The following is a 23,727-nucleotide window of genomic DNA, read 5'->3' as shown; positions in this document are numbered from 1 at the left end:
TCGAATGCTTCCATTACCATAACTAAATCAGCGAGCTGTGCCATCTCCACCCCGGTGGTGGGCAATGGCAGCCTACTGAAAGCATCGGCACAATTTTCTGTGCCTGGCCTGTGGCGGATGGCGTAGTTGTATGCGGACAACGTGAGCATCCATCTCTGGATGTGCGCCGATGCATTCGTATTTATCCCCCTTACTTTCAGAAAAGAGGGATATAAGTGGCTTATGGGCGGTTTCCAATTCAAATTTGAGCCCAAACAAATATTAATGCATTTGCTCTACCCCGTAAACACACGCTAACGCTTCTTTTCGATCATACTGTAGGCCCTCACAGCCTGAGACAGACTTCTGGATGCATAACCAACCGGTTGCAATTTCCCAAATTCATTAGCTTGATCAATACACACCCGACCCCATACGACGACGCATCACATACTAGTACCAAACGCTTACATGGATCGTACAACACAAGCAATTTGTTTGACCATAACAGCTTCCTAGCTTTCTCAAAGGCATTTTCTTGGCTTTTACCCCATACCCATTGATCTCCTTTACACAGTAAAGAGTTCTGGGGTTCTATAAATGTGCTAAGACCCGGTAAGATGTTACCAATAGAAACGACCGCAGCTTCGTCACGTTCTGCGGTCTTGGTGCGTCCTTAATTGCCTCCGCTTTCAAATCAGTGGGCCTGATGCCGTCCACCATGATTCTTCTCCCCAGGAACTCCACTTCAGGTGCCATGAAAATGCACTTCGAGCATTTTAGCCTGAGCCTGACACGATTAAGCCAACTAAGAACCTCCTTCAGGTTCTGCAGGTGCTCGACGGTGTCCCGACCTGTAACCAAGATGTCTTCCTGGAAGACCACGGTGTACGAGACCGACTTTAGCAAGCTATCCATGTTCCTCGCCGCGGCCGATCGAATCCCAAATGGGCATCTGTTGTGAATGAAGAGACCTTTGTGCGTGTTGATGCAGGTGAGGCCTTTCAATGATTCCTCTAGCTCCTGCGTCATGTAGTCCAAGGTCAAGTCCAGCTTCGTGAATGTTTTCCTTCCCGCCAGCGTTGCAAATAGGTCGTCTGCCTTTGGTAGCGGGTATTGATCCTGCAGTGAGAAACGATTGATAGTTACTTTGTAATCACCACTGATTCTGACGGTGCCGTCTCCCTTGAGGACTGAAACAATCGGACTGGCCCACTCATTGAATTCGATCGGCGAAATGATGCCCTCTCGTTGCAGCCTGTCCAGCTCGATCTCCACCCTCTCTCTCATCATGTAAGGTACCGCTCTCGCCTTGTGATGGGTGGGTCGCACCCCTGGAATCAAATGGATCTGTACTTTTGCTCCTTGGAACTTCCCGATGCCTGGTTCGAATAACGAGGGGAACTTGCTTAGAATCTGGGCACAAGAGGTGTCGTCGACGGATGAAAGCGCATGGACGTCGTCCCAGTTCCAGCGTATCTTTCCCAGCCAGCTCCTGCTGAACCGCTTATTGCCCGGTACCACCCAGAGTGGTAACTTGTGCACCGCTCCATCGTAGGAGACCTTTACGGTAGCATTGCCAATTATCGGAATTAGTTCCTTTGTGTACGTTCTAAGTTTAGTATGACTGGGAGTCAGGACTGGCCTTGAAGCCTTGCTGCACCACCATTTATCGAAAGTCTTTTTGCTCATTATGGATTGGCTTGCACCCTTGTCCAGCTCCATGGACACCGGGAGTCCATTTAATTCAACCTTCAGCATTATCGGGGGACACTTTGTGGTGAATGTGTGCACCCTGTATACCTCTGCCTCCTTGGTCTGAGGCTCTGGTTCGTCGTGATCCACCATGGATCTGTCCTCCTCTGCAACATGGTGGTTTGCAGGATTAGCAGGGTTTGCAGCTCGCCTGCATATGCGTTGGAGGTGATCCATTGTTCCACAGCCATTGCAAATGTATCCTTTGAAGTGGCATGAATGGAAACGATGATCACCCCCGCAGCGCCAACAAGGTGATAATGGCTTTGTATTCACCACCCTTGATGGTGGACTCTGAGTCATCTGCGGATGTGCAGTTGTAGGTGGGTAAGTCCTGCCGTGTACATTTCGATTCGAAAACAATGTTACTTTGTTCACAGTACTTGCAACAGCACTAGTGTGATGAGAGATTTGTTTGGTATTGTCACTGGTGGCGATAAACACCTGGGCTATCGTTATGGCTTTACTCAAGGTTGGGGCCTCTACAGTCAAAAGTTTGCGAAGTATTACTTCATGCCCAATGCTAAGTACAAAGAAGTCCCTGAGCAAGTGTCCGTCAAATTTGCAATGTCCTGCAAGGCACCTTAGCTCGGCGATGTAGCTCGCCACTTCCTGGCCTTCAGACCTCTTGTACGCGTAGAACCGATACCTCACCATCAGAACGCTTTCCTTCAGGTTTAGATGCTCCCTGACCAGTGTGCACAACTCATCGTACGTCTGTGGGTTTCGCTGGAGCGAGCAGGTTTTTCATGAGGCCATACGTTGATGCGCCGCAAACGGTGAGGAGGATCGCCCTTTGTTTGGCAGCGTTCGCTTCTCCTTCCAGCTCGTTGGCCACGAGGTATTGGTCAAATCACTCCACGAAGGTTTTCCAATCGTCTCCCTCTGACAATTTCTCCAGGATGCCCACAGTTCTCTGCATTGTTGCAGTGGGGTTCGTCATCTGTATCTCGTCGCCAGTTGTTATGTCTTGAATAAAGAGTCAGGCTAGCTACTGCAAGCTGAAAGTAAGGTGAGACCGTAGCCCTTTATTACAGATCTCAGAGTCTCTCTCCAGGCTGTGAGGCCTCTTTATATACAGGTGCTCCCAAGGGATTGTGGGATCCCTTGGGACTCTAGGGGCTAAGCCCTGGTGGTTAGACATGGTAATTAAAGGTTTGCATACATAACAACACTCACCCCCCCCCCCACCCCCAAAGTCAATAGTGTAACTATTTACAAGGTGAGTCGATCTGGGGCCTTCCTTTCCCTGGTTGACCGTCTCGGTGCAAATGCTGGTTTTGGTGAGTCATTTGTTGGGCCTTCGCTGGGCTGCTGCACAGCTGGCCTTGCTGGACTGCTGGGCATGGTGAGTCCTGCTGGGCTGCTGCGGGTGATGGGTTCTGCTTCTTGGTCAACCACTGGGTCGGTTGCCACTTGTGTTGGGTTGGAGGGTTGAAAAAGGTAGAGTCTATTGTGGATTGTTCCGGATAGTCCGTAAGTCTGAGTTTGTTTTGGTCTAGGTGTTTCCTGCAGGTGAGTCCATTTGAGAGTTTGACCACAAACACCCTACTCCCCTCTTTGGCCAAAAACAGTGCCAGGAAGCCACTGGGGACCTTATCCGTAGTTCAAGGCAAACACAGGATCATTTATATCAATTTCGCGTGACACAGTTGCGCGATCATGATATGTATTCTGTTGAAGCTGCCTGCTCTCTACCTGTTCGTATAGATCAGGGTGAACTAACGAGAGCCTTGTCTTAAGTGCTCTTTTCATGAGCAGTTCAGCGGGAGGGACCCCAGTGAGCGAGTGGGGTCTTGTGCGGTAACTAAGCAGGACTCGGGATAAGCGAGTCTGCAGTGAGCTTTCAGTTACCCTTTTCAAGCTCTGCTTGATTGTTTGAACTGCTCGTTGTGCCTGACCGTTGGACGCTGGTTTAAACGGGGCAGAATGTAACATGTTTGACCATATTGCGCGTCCTGAACTCTTTGAACTCGGCACTGGTAAAGCACAACCCATTGTCACTCACAAGGACATCAGACAGGCCTTTCAATGGTGGCAGCGGACGTGCTTAACGCCATTATCACACATTCAATTCATGTGGAGTACGCATCTACAACCACTAAGAACATTTTTCCCAAGAATGGGGCTGCATAGTCGACATGGACCCTGGACTACGTTTTGGAGGGCCAGGACGATAAACTTACTGGCGCCTCCTTGGGTGCATTGCTTAACTGTGCATGCAGGACTCTAAGTCTGCATCGATACCGGGCCACCACACATGATATCTGGCTATCACTTTCATCATTACGATGCCTGGGTGGGTGCTGTGAAGATCACTAATGAAGATGTGACTGCCCTTTTTTGGCACCACTACCATATTACCCCACAGGAGGCAGTCTGCCTGTATACACATTTCATCTCTGTGCCGCTGATACGTCTTTATTTCTTCCTGCATCTCTAATGGGACACTCGACCAACTCTCGTGGAGCACACAGTTTTTTACTAAGGACAGTAAGGGCTCCTGGCTCGTCCAGGTTCTAATCTGTCGGGCAGTAACAGGTAATTGCTCACTCTCGAATGCTTCCATTAGCACAACTAAATCTGCAGGCTGTGCTATCTCCACCCCTGTGGTGGGCAGTGGCAGCCTACTGAGAGCATCGTCACAGTTTTCTGTGGCGGATGGTGTAGTTGTACACGGACAACGCGAGCGCCTATCTCTGGATGTGGGCCGATGCATTCGCTTTCATCCCTTGCTTTCAGAAAAGAGAGATATAAGTGGCTTATGGTCGGTTTCCAAATCAAATTTGAGCCCGAACAGATATTGATGCATTTTCTTTACCCCGTAAACACACGCTAACGCTTTTTCGATCATACTGTCGGCCCTCTCAGCCTTAGACAGACTTCTGGATGAATAAGCAACCAGTTGCAATTTCCCAAATTCATTAGCTTGTTGCAATACACACCCGACCCTGTACGACGACGCATCACATGCTAGTACCAAACGCTTAGATGGATCGTAAAACACAAGTAATTTGTTTAAACATAACAGCTTCCTAGCTTTCTCAATGGCATTTTCTTGGCTTTTACCCCATACCCATTCATCTCAGTAAAGAGTGCAGGGGTTCTAAAAATGTGCTAAGACCCAGTAAGAAGTTACCAAAATAGTTCAGGAGTCCTAGAAACGCTCTGTCACATTCTGTGATCTCAGTGCGTTCTTGATTACCTCCGTCTTCGAATCGGTAGGCCTGAGGCCACCCGCCTCAATTCTTCTCCCCAGGAACTCCACTTCAGGCACCAGGAAAACGCACTTTGAGTGTTTTAGCCTAAGCCCCACGTGATTGAGCCGATTAAGAACCTCCTCCAGGTTCTGCAGGTGCTCGACGGTGTCCCGACCTGTAACCAAGATGTCGTCCTGGAAGACCACGTTGCGCGGGACCAACTTTAGCAAGCTTTCCATGTTCCTTACCGCGGCCGATCGAATCCCAAACAGGAATCTGTTGTGAATGAAGAGACCTTTGTGCGTGCTGATGCAGGTGAGGCCTTTCAATGATTCCTCCAGCTCCTGCGTTATGTAGGCCGAGGTCAATTCCAGCTTCATGAAAGCTTTCCCTCCCGCCAGCGTCACAAATAGGTCGTCTGCCTCTGGTAGCGAGTATTGATCCTGCAGTGAGAAACAATTGATAGTTACTTTGTAATCACCACTGATTCTGACGGTGCCGTCTCCCTTGAGGAATGGAACAATCGGACTGGCCCACTCATTGAATTCAATCGGCAAAATGATGCCCTCTCGTTGCAGCAGTCCAGCTCGATCTCCACCCTGTCTCTCATCATGTAAGGTACCGCTCTTGCCTTGTGATGGATGGGTCGCGCCCCTGGAATCAAATTGATCTGCACTTTTGCTCCTTGGAACTTCCCGATGCCTGGTTCGAACAGCGAGGGGAACTTGCTTAGGACCTGGGCACAAGAGATGTCATCGGCGGAAGAAAGCGCATGGACGTAGTCCCAGTTTCAGTGTATCTTTCCCAGCCAGCTCCTGCTGAACCGCTTGGGGCCATCGCCCGGTACCACCCAGAATGGTAACTCAAGTGCCGCTCCATCGTAGGACACCTTTACCGTAGCACTGCCAATTACGGGAATCAGTTCCTTTTTGTACGTTCTAAGTTTAGTATGAATGGGGGTCAGGACTGGCCTTGAAGCCTTGCTGCACCCCAATTTATCGCAAGTCTTTTTGCTCATTATGGACTGGCTTGCGCCTGTGTCCAGCTCCATGAACAACGGAATCCATTTAATTCAACCTTCATCATTATCGGGGGACACTTTGTGGTGAATGTGTGCACCCCATATATCTCTGCCTCCTCGGTCTGAGGCTCTTGTTCATCGTGGATCTGTCCTCCTCTGCAACATGGTGGTTTGCAGGATTAGCAGGGTTTACAGCTTGCCTGCACATGTGTTGGAGGTGTCCCATTGTTCCACAGCCCTTGCAGACGTATCCTTTGAAGCAGCATGAATGGAAATGATGATCACCCCACAGCGCCAACAAAGTGTTAATGGCTTTGTATTCACCACCCTTAATGGTTGACTGAGTCATCTGCAGACGTGCAGCAGCAGGCTTGTAAGTCTTGCCATGTACATTTTGATTTGAAAACCACTTTACTTTGTTCAACGTACTTGCAGCAGCACTAGTGTGCTGAGAGATTTGCTTGATATTGTCACTGGTGGCGATAAACGCCTGGGCTATCACTATGGCTTTACTCAAGGTTGGAGTCTCTGTAGTCAAAAGTTTGCGAAGTATTACTTCATGCCCAATGCCAAGTACAAAGAATTCCCTGAGCATGTGCTCCAAGTGTCCTTCAAATTTGCAATGTCCTGCAAGGCGCCTTAGCTCGGCGATGTAGCTCGCCACTTCCTGGCCTTCAGACCTCTTGTACGTGTAGAACCGGTACCTCTCCATCAGAACGCTTTCCTTCGGGTTTAGGTGCTCCCAGACCAGTGTGCACAACTCATTGTATAACCTGTCTGTGGGTTTCGCTGGAGCGAGCAGGTTTCTCATGAGGCCATAAGTTGATGCCCCGCAAACGGTGAGGAGGTTCACCCTTCGTTTGGCAGCGTTCGCTTCTCCTTCCAGCTCACTGGCCACGAGGTATTGGTCAAGTCACTCCACGAAGGTTTCCCAATCATCTCCCTCTGATAATTTGTCCAGGATGCCCACTGTTCTCTGCATTGTTGCGGTGGGGTTCATCATCTGTATCTCATCGCCAGTTGTTATGTCTTGAATAAAGAGTCAGACTAGATACTGCAAGCTGAAAGTAAGGTGAGACCGTAGCCCTTTATTACAGATCTCAGAGTGCCTCTCCAGCCTATACAGGTGCTCCCAAGGGATTGTGAGATCCCTTGGGACTCCAGGGCATAAGTCCTTTGGTGGTTAGACATGGTATTTACAGGTTTACATAGAAAACAATGTTAAAGGCGCTATATAAATGCTGATAATGACCGGATAATTTGTTTTTAGTGATGTTGAGGGGTAAATATCAGCTCCAGGACACAGGGGGATAACTGCCTTGCTCTTCTTCCAAATAGTGGCCTTGGGATCTTTTACATCCACCTGAGAGAGCAGACAGTGATCTTGGTTTAACGTCTTATCTGAAAGACGGTGCAGCACTCCCTCAGTACTGGCACTGGGAGTGTCAGCCTGGATTGTGTGCTCAAGAGTCTGAAGTGCACAGAAAGTTGGCTGTTGCCAATTTTGATTCTCAGAAAGTGAAACTCAAAACAAGATTTTGCAGCTTGTTGAAACTGAGACTGGGAGCAACTGAGTGGATTAGAGCACGTCCGCACTCGTGGGACTAGCACAGCTTTTGTCTTCAAAACTAAGTCAAACAATAACAATGGAGCACACAGATTCAGTTTGAATTGGCCACCTGGAACCAAGTCTGGAGGCCCTGGAGCAAAGTAATATTTCATTGCATGTCAACCATGGCTCAGTAGGTAGCATTCTCGCCTCAGCCTCAGAAGGTCGTGAGTTCAAGCCCCACTCCAGAGAACTGAGCATAAAATCCAGGCTGACATTCCCAGTGCCAGTGCTTAGGGAGTGCCGTACAGTTGGAGGTGCCGTCTTTCGGATGAGACATTGCACCGAGTCCCCGTCTGCCCTCTCAAGTGAATATAAAAGATCTCATGACACTATTTCGAAGAAGAGCAGGGGAGTTATCCCTGGTGTCCTGGCCAATATCTATCCCTCAATAGACATAACAAAAAAAAACAGATTATCTGGTCATTATCACATTGCTGTTTGTGGGAGCTTGCTGTGCGCAACTCGACTGCAGTGTTTCCTACATTACAACAGTGACTACACTCCAAAAGTATCTCATTGGCTTTAAAGTGCTGCAGGACTTCTGGAGGTCCTAATTGTGGGGTAGTGGTCTCTGGTGAGGATTCCAGATCAAGAAAGGCCTAAACATTCGGCTCAGGCTCACAAAGGAAGGTAAAACACTTGCAATGACTTCTTCTTCCGAAGCTCTTCCGACAGGCATTCACCTCTTGGGCTGGAAATTGCAGCAGCCTTCAATGGGACTAAACGAAAATAAAGACTTGCATTTATATAGCTTCTTTCACGACCACTGGATATCCCAAAGCGCTTTACAGCCAATGAAGTGCTTTTTGGAGTGTAGTCACTGTTGTAATGTAGGAAATGTGCTAGCCAATTTGTGCACAGCAAGCTCCCACAAACAGCAATATGATAATGTCCAGATAATCCGTTTTAGTGATGTTGATTGAGGGATAGATATTGGCCCCAGGACACTGTGGATAACTCCCCTGCTCTTCTTCGAAATAGCGCCATCGGATCTTTTCCATCCACCTGAGAGGGAAGACGGGGCCTCGGTTTAACGTCTCATCCGAAAGATGGCACCTCTGACAATGCAGCACTCCCTCAGTACTGCCCTGGGTGTCAGCCTGGATTTATGTGCTCAAGTCCCTGGAGTGGGACTTGAACCCACAACCTTCTGACACAGAGGCGAATGTGCTACCCACTGAATTAAAGAAGGACCCCTCCAGCATTGGGTGGGCGGCTTACCCACCTGTCCAGATATGCCAGTGAAAATAGGGACATCAGTCACTCGGTGGATTTTAACCGCTTACCCACCTGGTTTCCACTGGGTGGGTAAGGGTTAAAATTCATCCCTAGGTCTCCCACTCTGCCTTTACCTAGGTCCAGGATTTCCATGGTTACGCTTTTGTCTAGTTCCCAGCCCAAGGCAGTGCCAGGGTGTGGGTCTGTGGCATTGACGCATCATCAACAACAACTTGCGTTTATATAGCGCCTTTAATGCAGTAAAACTCCCGAGGCGCTTCACAGGAGAGATTTATCAGAAGTTGCATGTTCAGCCATGAACTCATTGAATGGCGGGGCAGGCTCGAAGGCCGAATGGCCTACTCCTGCACCTATTTTCTATGTCTATGTCTAAAATCTGACACCGTCACATAAAGAGATATTAGCAGAGGTGATCAAAAGCTTGGTCAAAGAGGTAGGCTTTTAGAAGGAAGAGAGAGTGGCGAAGAGTTTTAGGCAGGGAGTTCCCAGAGCTTGGGGCCCAGGCAGCTGAAGACACGACCACCAATGGTGGAGTGATGGAAATCGGGGGATGCTCAAGAGGCCAGAAGTGCAGGAGCGCAGAGATCTCGGAGGGTTGTAGGGCTGGAGGAGGTCACAGAGAGAGGGAGGGGATTGAGACCACGATATTGGGGCTGAAATTGCAGTCAGAGGCTTCCCACATGCAATTGTCTCCGACCTGAAACATTTCTACAGATTTACCTGGTGATCCGGGAGGAGCGTGGGATTGCGGAGGGGAGGCCTTCTCTTCCCGCGCTGCGCAGGGCGTTCCCATTCTCCAGCTTCCCACGCAGAAAGTGCGACTGCTCAACCAATCAGGTACAGTATTTTCAATTAACAGCAATGAGAACTCTGTATCTACGAAGTCTCATTGCTATTAATGGGAAAAAAAACCCGAACACACTAAACACATAAACCACTCCCGAGGTGTGGATCAGCTTGACATATCGGAAAAGCCGGTTTTCAGTGTATGTGCATTGTGCGCTGTAAACGGGCTTTTCCGATGTCTTCCCGGGTCCGTAGAAACTTCGTACGGAGCTGGGAAGGCTGGGATTTCCAGGCCAATATGACTCGGCCCTTCAGACCTGGGTGATGAGCTGCCTGTACAGTGACCATAGGAACCGGGGGAGGGATAGCTAAAGTAACCTTTCATGATGGTGATTTTCAAATTTCCAGTTTTGGATTCAATTTTCTTTCTGTAAGCCAGCCTGCCACAGGTTCTGGTTTACTGGAACAGGAAACTTTCACTTTCTAATCCATTGGTCCAGTACCCCACCCGACTTTCACACAATATCAAAAAATAAATCATAGAAAGTTACAGCACAGAAGGAGGCCATTCGGCCCATTGTGTCCGTGCCGGCCGACCAAGAGCTATCCAGCCTCATCCCACTTTCCAGCTCTTGGTCCGTAGCCCTGTAGGTTACAGCAATTCAAGTGCACATCCAAGTACTTTTTAAATGCTTAAACAGTTCCATTTCTCCAACCTTGGGCTGACCATTTGGCCTATTATATTCTCGTGTGTGTTTGTCAAACTCATCATCATCATAGGCAGTCCCTCGAAATCGAGGAAGACTTGCTTCCACTTTAAAAGTGAGTTTGCAGTTGACTGTACAGCCAATACAGGAATTACAGTCTTTGTCACAGGTGGGACAGACAGTGGTTGAAGGAAAGGGTGGGGAGTCTGGTTTGCCGCACGCTCCTTCCGCTGCCTGCGCTTGGTTTCTGCATGCTCTCGGCGACGAGACTCGAGTTGCTCAGCGCCCTCCCGGATGCTCTTCCTCCACTTAGGGCGGTCTTTGGCCAGGGACTCCCAGCTGTCATAGAAAATAGAAACATAGAAAATACATGCAAGAGCAGGCCATTCGGCCCTTCGAGCCTGCACCGCCATTCAATATGATCATGGCTGATCATTCAACCTCAGTACCCCACCCCTGCCTTTTCTCCATACCCCCTGATCCCTTTAGCCGTAAGGGCTACATCTAACTCCCTTTTGAATATATCCAACAAACTGGACTCAACAACTTTCTGTGGCAGAGAATTCCACAGGTTCACAACTCTCTGGGTGAAAAAGTTTCTCCTCATCTCGGTCCTATATGGCTTACCCCTTATCCTTAGACTGTGTCCCCTGGTTCTGGACTTCCCCAACATTGGGAACATTCTTCCTGCATCTAACCTGTTCTGTCCCGTCAGAATTTAAAATGGTTCTATGAGATCCCCTCTCATTCTTCTAAATTCCAATGATTATAAGCTGAGTTGATCCAGTCTTTCCTCATATACCAGTCCTGTCATCACGGGAATCAGTCTGGTGAACCTTCGCTGCACTCGCTCAATAGCAAGCACGTCCTTCCTCAGATTAGGAGACCAAAACTGCACACAATACTCAAGGTGTGGTCTCACCAAGGCCCTGTACAACTGCAGTAAGACTTCCCTGCTCCCATACTCAAATTCCCTCGCTATGAAGGCCAACATGCCACTTCTTTTCTTTACTGCCTGCTGTACCTGCATGCCTACCTTCAATGACTGATGTACCATGACACCCAGGTCTCTTTGCATCTCCCCTTTTACTAATCTGTCACCATTCAGATAATAATCAGCCTTCCTGTTTTTGCCACCAAAGTGGATAACCTCACATTTATCCACATTACACTGCATTTGCCCATTCACTTAACCTATCCAGTTCGCCCTGCAGCCTCTTAGCATCCTCCTTGCAGCTCGCACTGCCACCCAGCTTAGTGTCATCTGCAAACTTGGAGATATTACATTCAGTTCCTTCGTCTAAATCATCAATGTATATTGTAAATAGCTGGGGTCCCAGCACTGAACCCTGCGGCACCCCACTAGTCATTGCCTGCCATTCTGAAAAGGACCCGTTTATTCCCACTCTTTGCTTCCTGTCTGCCAACCAGTTCTCTATCCATGTCAATACATTACCCCCAATACCATGTGCCTTAATTTTGCACACTAATCTCTTGTGTGGGATCTTGTTAAAAGCCTTTGAAAGTCCAAATACACCACATCTACTGGTTCTCCCATATCCACTCTACTAGTATCATCCTCAAAAAATTGCAGAAGATTTGTCAAGCATGATTTTCCTTTCATAAATCCATGCTGACTTGAACCGATCCTGTCACTGCTTTCCAAATGCGCTGCTATTGCATCTTTAATAATTGACTCCAGCATTTTCCCCACCACCGATGTCAGGCTAACCGGTCTATAATTCCCAATTTTCTCTCTCCCTCCTTTTTTTAAAAGTGGGGTTACATTAGCTACCCTCCAATCCATAGGAACTGATCGCAAGTCCATGGAATGTTGGAAAATGACCACCAATGCATCTACTATTTCTAGGGCCACTTCCTTAAGTACTCTGGGATGCAGACTATCAGGCTCTGGGGATTTATCGACAAGGTCCCACACAAGAGCTTGGTGTGCAAAATTAAAGCACATGGTATTGGGGGTAATGTACTGATGTGGATAGAGAATTGGTTGGCAGACAGGAAGCAGAGAGTCGGGATAAACGGGTCCTTTTCAGAATTGCAGGCAGTGACTAGTGGGGTGCCGCAGGGCTCAGTACTGGGACCCCAACTATTTACAATATACATCAATGATTTGGATGAGGGAATTGAGTGTAACATCTCCAAGTTTGCAGATGATACTAAGCTGGGTGGCGATGTGAGCTGTTTGGACAGGTTAGGTGAGTGAGCAAATGCGTGGCAGATGCAGTATAATGTGGATAAATGTGAGGTTATCCACTTTGGTGACAAAAACACAAAGACAGAATATTATCTGAATGGTGGCACATTAGGAAAAGGGGAGGTACAACGAGACCTGGGTGCCATGGTACATCAAGTCATTGAAAGTTGGAATGCAGGTACAGCAGGTGGTGAAGAAGGCAAATGGTATGTTGGCCTTCATAGCTGGGGGTTTGAGTATAGGAGCAGGAACATCTTACTGCAGTTGTCCAAGGCCTTAGTGAGGCCTCACCTGGAATATTGTGTTCAGTTTTGGTCTTCTAATCTGAGGAAGGACATTCTTGCTATTGAGGGAGTGCAGCGAAGGTTCACCAGACTGATTCCCGGGATGGCAGCACTGACATATGGGGAGAGACTGGATCGACTGGGCCTGTATTCACTGGTGTTTAGAAGGATGAGAAGAGATCTCATAGAAACATATAAAATTCTGATGGGACTGGACAGGTTAGATGCAGGAAGAATGTTCCCGATGCTGGGGAAGTCCAGAACCAGGGGACATAGTCTAAGGATAAGGGGTAAGCCATTTAGGACTGAGATGAGGAGAAACTTCTTCACTCAGAGAGTTGTTAACCTGTGGAATTCCCGATCGCAGAGAGTTGTTGATGTCAGTTCATTGGATATATTCAAGAGGGAGTTAAATATGGCCCTTACGGCTAAAGGGATCAAGGGGTATGGAGAGAAAGCAGGAAAGGGGTACTGAGGTGAATGATCAGCCATGATCTTATTGAATGGTGGTGCAGGCTCGAAGGGCCGAATGGCCTACTCCTGCACCTATTAGCTATGTTTCTATGTCTATGTTTCAGTCCCTTCAATTTCCCTAACACCATTTCCTGACTAATAAGGATTTCCCTCAGTTCCCCCTTCTCGCTAGACTCTCGGTCTCCTAGTGTTTTCGGGAGGTTATTCGTGTCTTCCTTAATGAAGACAGATCCAAAGTATTTGTTCAATTGGTCTGCCATTTCCTTGTTCCCCATTATGAATTCACCTGCAAGGGACCTACATTAATCTTCACTAATCTTTTTCTCTTCACATATCTATAGAAGATATTGCAGTCAGTTTTTATGTTCCCGGCAAGCTTACTCTCATACTCTATTTTCCACTTCCTAATTAAGCCCTAAGTCCTCCTCTGCTGAATTCTAAATTTCTCCTGGTCCTCAGGTTTGCGGCTTTTTCTGGCCAATTTATATGCCTCTTCCTTGGATTTAACACTTTCCCTAATTTTCCTTGTTAGACACGGTTGAGCCACCTTCGCTTTTTAATTTTTACGCCACACAGGGATGTACAATTATTGTAGTTCATCCGTGTGATCTTTAAATGTCTGCCATTGCCTATCCACCATCAACCCTTTAAGTATCATTCGCCAGTCTATCCTAGCCAATTCACGTCTCACGTTGAAGTTTCCTTTTCTTAAGTTCAGGACCCTAGTCTTTGAATTAACTGTGTCACTCTCCATCTTAATGAAGAATTCTACCATATTATGGTCACTCTTCCCCAAGGGGCCTCGCACGACCAGATTGCTAATTAATCCTCTCTCATTACACAAGACCCAGTCTAGGATGGCCTGCTCTCTATTTGGTTCCTTGACATATTGGTCTAGAAAACCATCCCTTTTATACTCCAGGAACTCCTCCTCCACAGTATTGCTACCAGTTTGGTTAGCCCAATCAATATGTAGATTAAAGTCACCCATGATAACTGCTGTATCCTTATTGCACACGTCCCTAATTTCCTGTTTGATGCCATCCCCAACCTCCCTACTACTGTTTGGTGGTCTGTACACAACTCCCACTGTCGTTTTCTGCCTTTGGTGTTTTGCAGCTCTACCCATATAGATTCCACATCATCCACGCTAATGTCCTTCCTTACTGTTGCGTTAATCTCCTCTTTAACCAGTAACGCTACCCCACCTCCTTTTCCTTCCTGTCTATCCTTCCTGAATATTGAATACCCCTGGATGTTGAGTTACCAGCCTTGGTTACCCTGGAGCCATGTCTCTGTAATCCCAAATACATCATATCCGTTAACAGCTATCTGCGCAGTTAATTCATCCACCTTATTACAAATGCTCCTTGCATTGAGATTCAGAGCCTTCAGGCTTGTTTTTTTAACACTTTTTGTCCTTTTAGAATTATGTTGTAATGTGGCCCTTTTCGATTTTTGCCCTTGATTTCTTTGCTCTCCACTCTTATTTTTCTCCTTCCTACCTTTTGCTTCTGCCCCCTTTTTACTTCCCTCTGCCTCCCTGCATTGATTCCCATCCCCTTGCCATTTTAGTTTAAACCCTCCCCAACAGCACTAGCAAACACTCCGCCTAGGACATCGGTTCCGGTCACACCCAGGTGTAAACCGTCCAATTTGTACTGGTCCCACCTCCCCCAGAACCGGTTCCAATGTCCCAGGAATTTGAAAAAACATAGAAACATAGAAAATAGATGCAGGAGTAGGCCATTCGGCCCTTCTAGCCTGCACCGCCATTCAATGAGCTCATGGCTGAACATGCAACTTCAGTACCCCATTCCTGCTTTCTCACCATACCCCTTGATCCCTTTAGTAGTAAGGACTACATCTAACTCTTTTTTGAATATATTTAGTGAATTGGCCTCAACAACTTTCTGTGGTAGAGAATTTCACAGGTTCACCACTCTCTGGGTGAAGAAGTTGCTCCTCATCTCGGTCCTAAATGGGTTACCCTTAATCCTTAGACTGTGACCCCTGGTTCTGGACTTCCCCAACATTGGGAACATTCTTCCTGCATCTAACCTGTCTAAACCCATCAGAATTTTAAACATTTCTATGAGGTCCCCTCTCATTCTTCTGAACTCCAGTGAATACAAGCCCAGTTGATCCAGTCTTTCTTGATATGTCAGTCCCGCCATCCCGGGAATCAGTCTGGTGAACCTTCGCTGCACTCCCTCAATAGCAAGAATGTCCTTCCTCAGGTGAGGAGACCAAAACTGTACACAATACTCCAGGTGTGGCCTCACCAGTGCCCTGTACAACTGTAGCAACACCTCCCTGCCCCTGTACTCAAATCCCCTCGCTATGAAGGCCAACATGCCATTTGCTTTCTTAACCGCCTGCTGTACCTGCATGCCAACCTTCAATGACTGATGTACCATGACACCCAGGTCTCGTTGCACCTCCCCTTTTCCTAATCTGTCACCATTCAGATAATAGTCTGTCTCTCTGTTTTTACACCAAAGTGGATAACCTCACATTTATCCACATTATACTTCATCTGCCATGCATTTGCCCACTCACCTAACCTATCCAAGTCGCTCTGCAGCCTCATAGCATCCTCCTCGCAGCTCACACTGCCACCTAACTTAGTGTCATCCATAAATTTGGAGATACTACATTTAATCCCCTCGTCTAAATCATTAATGTACAGTGTAAACATAGAAACATAGAAACATAGAAACATAGAAAATAGGTGCAGGAGTAGGCCATTCGGCCCTTCTAGCCTGCACCGCCATTCAATGAGTTCATGGCTGAACATTCAACTTCAGTACCCCATTCCTGCTTTCTCGCCATACCCCTTGATCCCCCTAGCAGTAAGGACCTCATCTAACTCCTTTTTGAATATATTTAGTGAATTGGCCTCAACAACTTTCTGTGGTAGAGAATTCCACAGGTTCACCACTCTCTGGGTGAAGAAGTTCCTCCGCATCTCGGTCCTAAATGGCTTACCCCTTATCCTTAGACTGTGACCCCTGGTTCTGGACTTCCCCAACATTGGGAACATTCTTCCTGCATCTAACCTGTCTAACCCCGTCAGAATTTTATATGTTTCTATGAGGTCCCCTCTCATTCTTCTGAACTCCAGTGAATACAAGCCCAGTTGATCCAGTCTTTCTTGATAGGTCAGTCCCGCCATCCCGGGAATCAGTCTGGTGAACCTTCGCTGCACTCCCTCAATAGCAAGAATGTCCTTCCTCAGGTTAGGAGACCAAAACTGTACACAATACTCCAGGTGTGGCCTCACCAATGCCCTGTACAACTGTAGCAACACCTCCCTGCCCCTGTACTCAAATCCCCTTGCTATGAAGGCCAACATGCCATTTGCTTTCTTAACCGCCTGCTGCACCTGCATGCCAACCTTCAATGACTGATGTACCATGACACCCAGGTCTCTTTGCACCTCCCCTTTTCCTAATCTGTCACCATTCAGATAATAGTCTGTCTCTCTGTTTTTACCACCAAAGTGGATAACCTCACATTTATCCACATTATACTTCATCTGCCATGCATTTGCCCACTCACCTAACCTATCCAAGTCGCTCTGCAGCCTCACAGCATCCTCCTCACAGCTCACACTGCCACCCAACTTAGTGTCATCCGCAAATTTGGAGATACTACATTTAATCCCCTCATCTAAATCATTAATGTACAGTGTAAACAGCTGGGGCCCCAGCACAGAACCTTGCGGTACCCCACTAGTCACTGCCTGCCATTCTGAAAAGTACCCATTTACTCCTACTCTTTGCTTCCTGTCTGACAACCAGTTCTCAATCCATGTCAGTACACTACCCCCAATCCCATGTGCTCTAACTTTGCACATCAATCTCTTGTGTGGGACCTTGTCGAACGCCTTCTGAAAGTCCAAATATACCACATCAACTGGTTCTCCCTTATCCACTCTACTGGAAACATCCTCAAAAAATTCCAGAAGATTTGTCAAGCATGATTTCCCTTTCACAAATCCATGCTGACTTGGACCTATCATGTCACCTCTTTCCAAATGCACTGCTATGACATCCTTAATAATTGATTCCATCATCTCACCCACTACCGTTGTCAGGCTTACCGGTCTATAATTCCCTGTTTTCTCTCTCCCTCCTTTTTTAAAAAGTGGGATTGCATTGGCTACCCTCCACTCGATAGGAACTGATCCAAAGTCAATGGAATGTTGGAAAATGACTGTCAATGCATCCGCTATTTCCAAGGCCATCTCCTTAAGTACTCTGGGATACAGTCCATCAGGCCCTGGGGATTTATCGGCCTTCAATCCCATTAATTTCTCCAACACAATTTCCCAACTAATAAGGATTTCCCTCAGTTCCTCCTCCTTACTAGACCCTCTGACCCCTCTTATATCCGGAAGGTTGTTTGTGTCCTCCTTAGTGAATACCGAACCAAAGTACTTGTTCAATTGGTCCGCCATTTCTTTGTTCCCTGTTATGACTTCCCCTGATTCTGACTGCAGGGTCCTACGTTTGTCTTTACTAACCTTTTTCTCTTTACATATCTATAGAAACTTTTGCAATCCGTCTTAATGTTCCCTGCAAGCTTCTTCTCGTACTTCATTTTCCCTGCCCTAATCAAACCCTTTGTCCTCCTCTGCTGAGTTCTAAATTTCTCCCAGTCTCCGGGTTCACTGCTATTTCTGGCCAATTTGTATGCCACTTCCTTGGCTTTAATACTATCCCTGATTTCCCTTGATAGCCACGGTTGATCCACCTTCCCTTTTTTATTTTTACGACAGACAGGAATGTACAATTGTTGTAGTTCATCCATGCAGTCTCTAAATGTCTGCCATTGCCCATCCACAGTCAACCCCTTAAGTATCATTCGCCAATCAATCCTAGCTAATTCACGCCTCATACCTTCAAAGTTACCCTTCTTTAAGTTCTGGACCATGGTCTCTGAATTAACTGTTTCATTCTCCATCCTAATGCAGAATTCCACCATATTATGGTCACTCTTCCCCAAGGGGCCTCGCACAATGAGATTGCTAATTAATCCTCTCTCATTACACAACACCCAGTCTAAGATGACCTCCCCCCTAGTTGGTTCCTCGACATATTGGTCTAGAAAACCATCCCTTATACACTCCAGGAAATCTTCCTCCACCATATTGCTTCCAGTTTGGTTAGCCCAATCTATATGCATATTAAAGTCACCCATTATAACTGCTGCACCCTTATTGCATGCACCCCTAATTTCCTGTTTGATGCCCTCCCCAACATTACTACTACTGTTTGGAGGTCTGTCCACAACTCCCACTAATGTTTTTTGACCTTTGGTGTTCTGCAGTTCTACCCATATAGATTCCACATCATCCAAGCTAATGTCCATTCTAACTATTGCATTAATCTCTTCTTTAACAGCAATGCTACCCCATCTCCTTTTCCTTTTATTCTATCCTTCCTGAATGTTGAATACCCCTGGATGTTGAGTTCCCAGCCCTGATCATCCTGGAGCCACATCTCCGTAATCCCAATCACATCATATTTGTTAACATCTATTTACACAGTTAATTCATCCACCTCATTATGGATACTCCTTGCATTAAGACTCAAAGCCTTCAGGCTTGGTTTATTAACAGCCTTTTCCCTTTTAGAATTTTGAATCCCTCCTCCTTGCACCATTCCTCAAGCCATGTATTCATCTGAGCTATCCTGCGATTCCTGCTCTGACTAGCATGTGGCACTTGTAGCAATCCTGAGATTACTACCTTTGAGGTCCTACTTTTTAATTTAACTCCTAGCTCCCTAAATTCAGCTTGTAGAACTTCATCCCGTAGGAGATGTTGCATCCGGTGGGGATGTTGCATTTTATCAAGGAGGCTTTGAGGGTGTCCTTGAAATGTTTCCTCTGCCCACCTGGGGCTCGCTTGCCGTGTAGGAGTTTTGAGTAGAGCGCTTGCTTTGGGAGTCTTCAGTCAGGTATGCAAACAATGTGGCCCGCCCAACGGAGCTGGTCTAGTGTGGCAAGTGCTTCGATGCTGGGGATGTTGGCCTGATTGACGACACTAACGTTGGTGCGTCTGTCCTCCCAGGGGATTTGCAGGATCTTGCAGAGACAACACTGGTGGTATTTCTCCAGTGATTTGAGGTGTCTTCTGTATATGGTCCATGTCTCTGGGCCTTACAGGAGGGCAGGTATCACTACAGCCCTGTAGACCATGAGCCTGGTGCCAGATTTTAGGGCCTGATCTTTGAACGCTCTCTTCCTCAGGTGGCCAAACTCTGTGCTGGGGCACTGGAGGCGGTGTTGAACCTCGTTGTCGATGTCCGCCCTTGCTGATAATAGGCTCCTGAGGTATGGAAAGTGGTCCACGTTGTCAAGGGCGTGCCATGATTCACACTACCCTGTGTGTGAAGTACTCCTGACATCCCCCCTGAACAGCCTGGCTCTAATTTTGAGGATAATGATAAGATAATTATTCCGGGAACAAGAAATATTAAAGGAAGTACAAATAAAATACCTGTTGATCAATGAAACCTGGCGTGATAAAGAATGTAAACATATTAAATTAGGGGTGTGGCAATGTGCAAAACAGGAACTAAAGGTGCAATGTGTGCAAATTTACCGACAGGCTGTTATTCAAGTAAGGGTTCTGTGCATGTAAAAAGAAAGAAAAAGACTTGGATTTCTAGAGCGTCTTTCACGACCACCGGACGTCTGAAAGTGCTTCACTGCCAACGAAGTACTTTTGAAGTGTGGCCACAGTTGTAATGCAGGAAATGTGGCAGCCAATTTGCGCACAGCAAGCTCCCACAAACAGCAATGTTATATAATGACCAGATAATCTGTTTTTGTTATGTTGATTGAGGGATAAATATTGCGCAGGACACCGGGGATAACTCCGCTGCTCTTCTTCGAAATAGTGCCATGAGATCGTTTACATTCACTTGAGAGAGCAGACGGGACCTCGGTTTAACGTCTCATCCGAAAGATGGCACCTCCGACAGTGCAACGCTCCCTCAGCACTGCACTGGGAGTGTCAGCCTAGATTTTTTACTTGACCCAACAACCTTCTGACTCAGAGGCGAGAGTGCGACCCACTGAGCCACTGCTGACACTGGCCTGACGTAGCATAAGAAATAAAACAAGTGAATTAGAAGCACACATTCAGCTTAAAGGCTATGCTGTTGGCGCCATTACAGAGATCTGGCTATAAGCTGGGTGTGACTGGGAGCTAAATATTCCAGGCTATAGGAAATTTAGGGAAAGGAGGGGGAGTTGCAATATTTGACAAAAGGCACCGTCACAGCTGTGGAAAGTGCTTGAAATGGCGCTGGCCATTCTGGGGAACAGTAGCCAATATTCGTGCAGCTGGTAGCGACCCAGTTTCCAGAGGGACGGAATCATGGGACGCACGGCAACGTAAATAACCGACACCTCATCACTGACCCACCAGAGGAGGTCCCTGCCTTCGACCCCCCCCCTTGGAGACAGTGGGCAGTGAGCGCCCGACCCAATCCTCACGGGGCAGGGACGCAGCGAACGCCCGCTCTACACGTGGACGGTGAGGGACGACCCGAAGTGCGACTGTGGCCCTGAGTTCCAGACCCTGAGTCCCAGACCCTGGAACACCTCACATCGACCGGCCCACTGAGATCTGTTGCAAGAGGGGAGGCACCTCATTTCTCCACTCGGATCTCAGGAGGCCATCAAATGGAGAGCCAAACTAGACATCCCATAATAGGCTTTTCCCATCATACGAAACAGCAACAATAGCAGTGGACAGAATAGACTTCAGTAAGGGGGAACAGGCAGCAGAAACACTCTGGGTAGAACTAAGGAACAGTAAAGGATGTAGGACTCTGGTGAGCATTGCTGACAGACCTCCTGATAGTGGTGATGTATGGGGAGGATGTCTAAATACAGAGATCAGTGATGTAAAGTCCTGACCCTGCAGTACAGACTGACATGAGTCACATGCTGAAGTCAAGGTCACTCTGGACCTGCACCTTTATTTCACAGCTCTCGAGTGCCGCACTTGCCTGAGACCTGCCTTTATATACCTGTGTGGAACAGGTATGGGATGTCTCCTGCAAGTGCACCCCTGGTGGTAAAGTATGCTTGTGGTTACAGGTCATATCTAGTTACAGTCATGTATAGCATGGTAAGATACAGTTATATACAGTAGTGTGAGATACATGACATCACCCTCCCACAAGGTCTTATTGTCTTTATAGATTCAGTCTCTCAGGTGGTCTATGCTCTCGCGTGGAGCGTCTTAGTTGTGGTTCAGTTGTTTGCCTTGGTACCTGTTTTTCTTTCAGTGTGATTGCTGGTATCTCGCCTGGGCTGTCTGTTTCGTTCAGTATAATTGCTGGTATCTCGCCTGGGCTGTCTGTTGAGACTGCCCTTTCCTCAGGTTGTTCCCTCTGTCTGTCCACCAGGTGTGGTGTGAGTTCCACATTGTAGTCTGACTCTGGTTCTGCAGTGTAGTTGGTGAATCTACTTTTTACTTGGTCTACATGCCTCCGGCAGGTTTGGCCATTGTCCATTTGTACAACCAGTAGCCTGTTTCCTTCCTTGCCTGTTACTGTCCCTGCAAGCCATTTGGGACCCCTGCCATAGTTTAGCACAAGCACTTTGTCCCCTATCTCATTCCACCTCCCCCTCGAATTTCGGTCATGGTACTCAGTTAGCTTCCGGCATTTTGCCTCAACAATTTCATGCATGTCTGGGAGGATTAACGAGAGCCGAGTCTTTAAGGTCCGTTTCATCAATAGTTGCGCGGGGGGAACCCCAGTCAACGAATGCAGACGAGATCTGTATGCCAGCAGCAGTCGCGACAGGCAGCTCTGCAGGGTGGGACCTTGGATTTTTAGCATGCCTTGTTTAACGATTTGCACTGCTCGCTCCACCTGGCTATTGGAGGCCAGCTTGAATGGTGCCGTCTGAATGTGATTTATGCCGTGGTCAACTATAAAATCTTGAAATTCTGCGCTGGTGAAGCACGGACCATTATCACTGACCAATATGTCAGGAATTCTGTGCGTTGCAAACATGGTTCTAAGGCTCTCCACAGTGGTGGAGGTGGTGCTCGAGTTTAAAATGGTGCACTCGATCCACTTTGAAAATGCATCAACGACTACGAGGAACATTTTGCCCATGAATGGGCCCACATAGTCTACATGCACCCGCGACCATGGTTTGGTGGGCCAGGGGCTTAGGGGGGCCTCCCTGAGGGCATTACTGAGTTGGGCACAAGTGGTGCACCGTTGGACGCATAGCTCCAAGTCCGCGTCAATGCCAGGCCATCAGACGTGGGATCTGGCTATGGCCTTCAAAAGGACGATCCCCGGGTGCTCGCGGTGGAGCTCCCGGACAAACGCCTCTCTGCCTCGCAAGGGCATAACTACTCGGCTGCCCCACATCAGGCAGTCTGCCTGTAGTGATAGTTCATGCATGCGCCTATGGAAAGGTTTGATCTCCTCGGGGCAGGCATCGCGAGCCTCTGCCCAGTCACCAGTTAAAACACATCTTCTGACTAAGGATAACGTGGGGTCGCTGGTCGTCCAGGCTCCGATTTGGAGAGCCGTCATGGGCGAACCTGTGGATTCAAAGGCATTGATTGCCATGACCATCTCACAGTCCTGTTCGTCGGACCCTTCCGTGGTCGCCAGGGGTAGCCTGCTAAGCGTGTCGGCACAGTTGTCTGTGCCTGGTCTGTGCCTTATTGAAGACGCGTTCTTGGGCGTCCCCCCCAAACCAATCGCACCCCTTTCTGAGTAGCATGTGGAGAGGCTCCAGCAGCGTGCTCAAGTTCTGCATAAAGTTCCCAAAGTAATTGAGTAGCCCGAGAAAGGCGTGCAGTTCCGGGACATTCCGGGGCCTGGGTGCCAGACGAATTGCTTTGGTTTTGGATTCTGTTGGGCGGATTCCATCAGCGGCCATCCTTCTTCCCAAAAATCCAACCTCAGGCGCGAGAAACAGACACTTGGATTTCTTAACTCTTAGGCCTACCCGATCCAATCGACTTAGTGCTTCCTCCAAATTGCGGAAATGGGAGTAGGTGTCCCTGCCCGTGATGAGTATGTCATCTTGAAACACAACCGTCCCCGGGATGGACTTGAGCAGACTCTCCATGTTGCGCTGGAATATAGGAGCTGCCGACCTGATGCCAAATGGGCATCGATTGTACATGAAAAGGCCTCGATGTGTGTTGATGGTGGTGAGTAGTTTAGACTCTTCGGTCAGTTCTTGCGTCATATACACAGATGTGAGATCTAGTTTCGACAAAAGTTTTCCTCCAGCCAATGTGGCAAATAGGTCCTCCGCTCTGGGCAGCGGGTATTGGTCCTGTAGGGAGACTCTGTTTATGGTCGACTTGTAATCCCCACAGATTCGTACGGATCCATCAGGCTTCATGACGGGGACGATGGGACTTGCCCAGTCGCTAAATTCCACGGG

The 23,727-nt window shown here is 47.8% G+C and overlaps 1 protein-coding gene across 1 annotated transcript in view; it reads right to left on the bottom strand.

The window, feature by feature from the left end:
* LOC139266283 (organic solute transporter subunit alpha-like) overlaps positions 1-23,403 on the bottom strand; it is a 72,767-nt gene extending 49,364 nt beyond the window's left edge. Inside the window, exons 1-2 of the mRNA XM_070884110.1 lie at positions 23,281-23,403; positions 5,238-5,377 (exon numbers count right to left, since the gene is read on the bottom strand). Of these exons, the coding sequence (XP_070740211.1) occupies positions 5,238-5,377; positions 23,281-23,403 (263 nt within the window). The remainder of the gene's footprint in view (positions 1-5,237; positions 5,378-23,280) is intronic.
* Between the last annotated feature and the right edge of the window lie 324 nt (positions 23,404-23,727).

Source organism: Pristiophorus japonicus, chromosome 6, assembly GCF_044704955.1.
Source record: "Pristiophorus japonicus isolate sPriJap1 chromosome 6, sPriJap1.hap1, whole genome shotgun sequence".
NCBI classification, from domain to species: Eukaryota; Metazoa; Chordata; class Chondrichthyes; family Pristiophoridae; genus Pristiophorus; species Pristiophorus japonicus.
The sequence above is the reverse complement of the archived record's forward strand: the minus strand, read 5'-3'. Positions and strand labels throughout refer to the sequence as shown.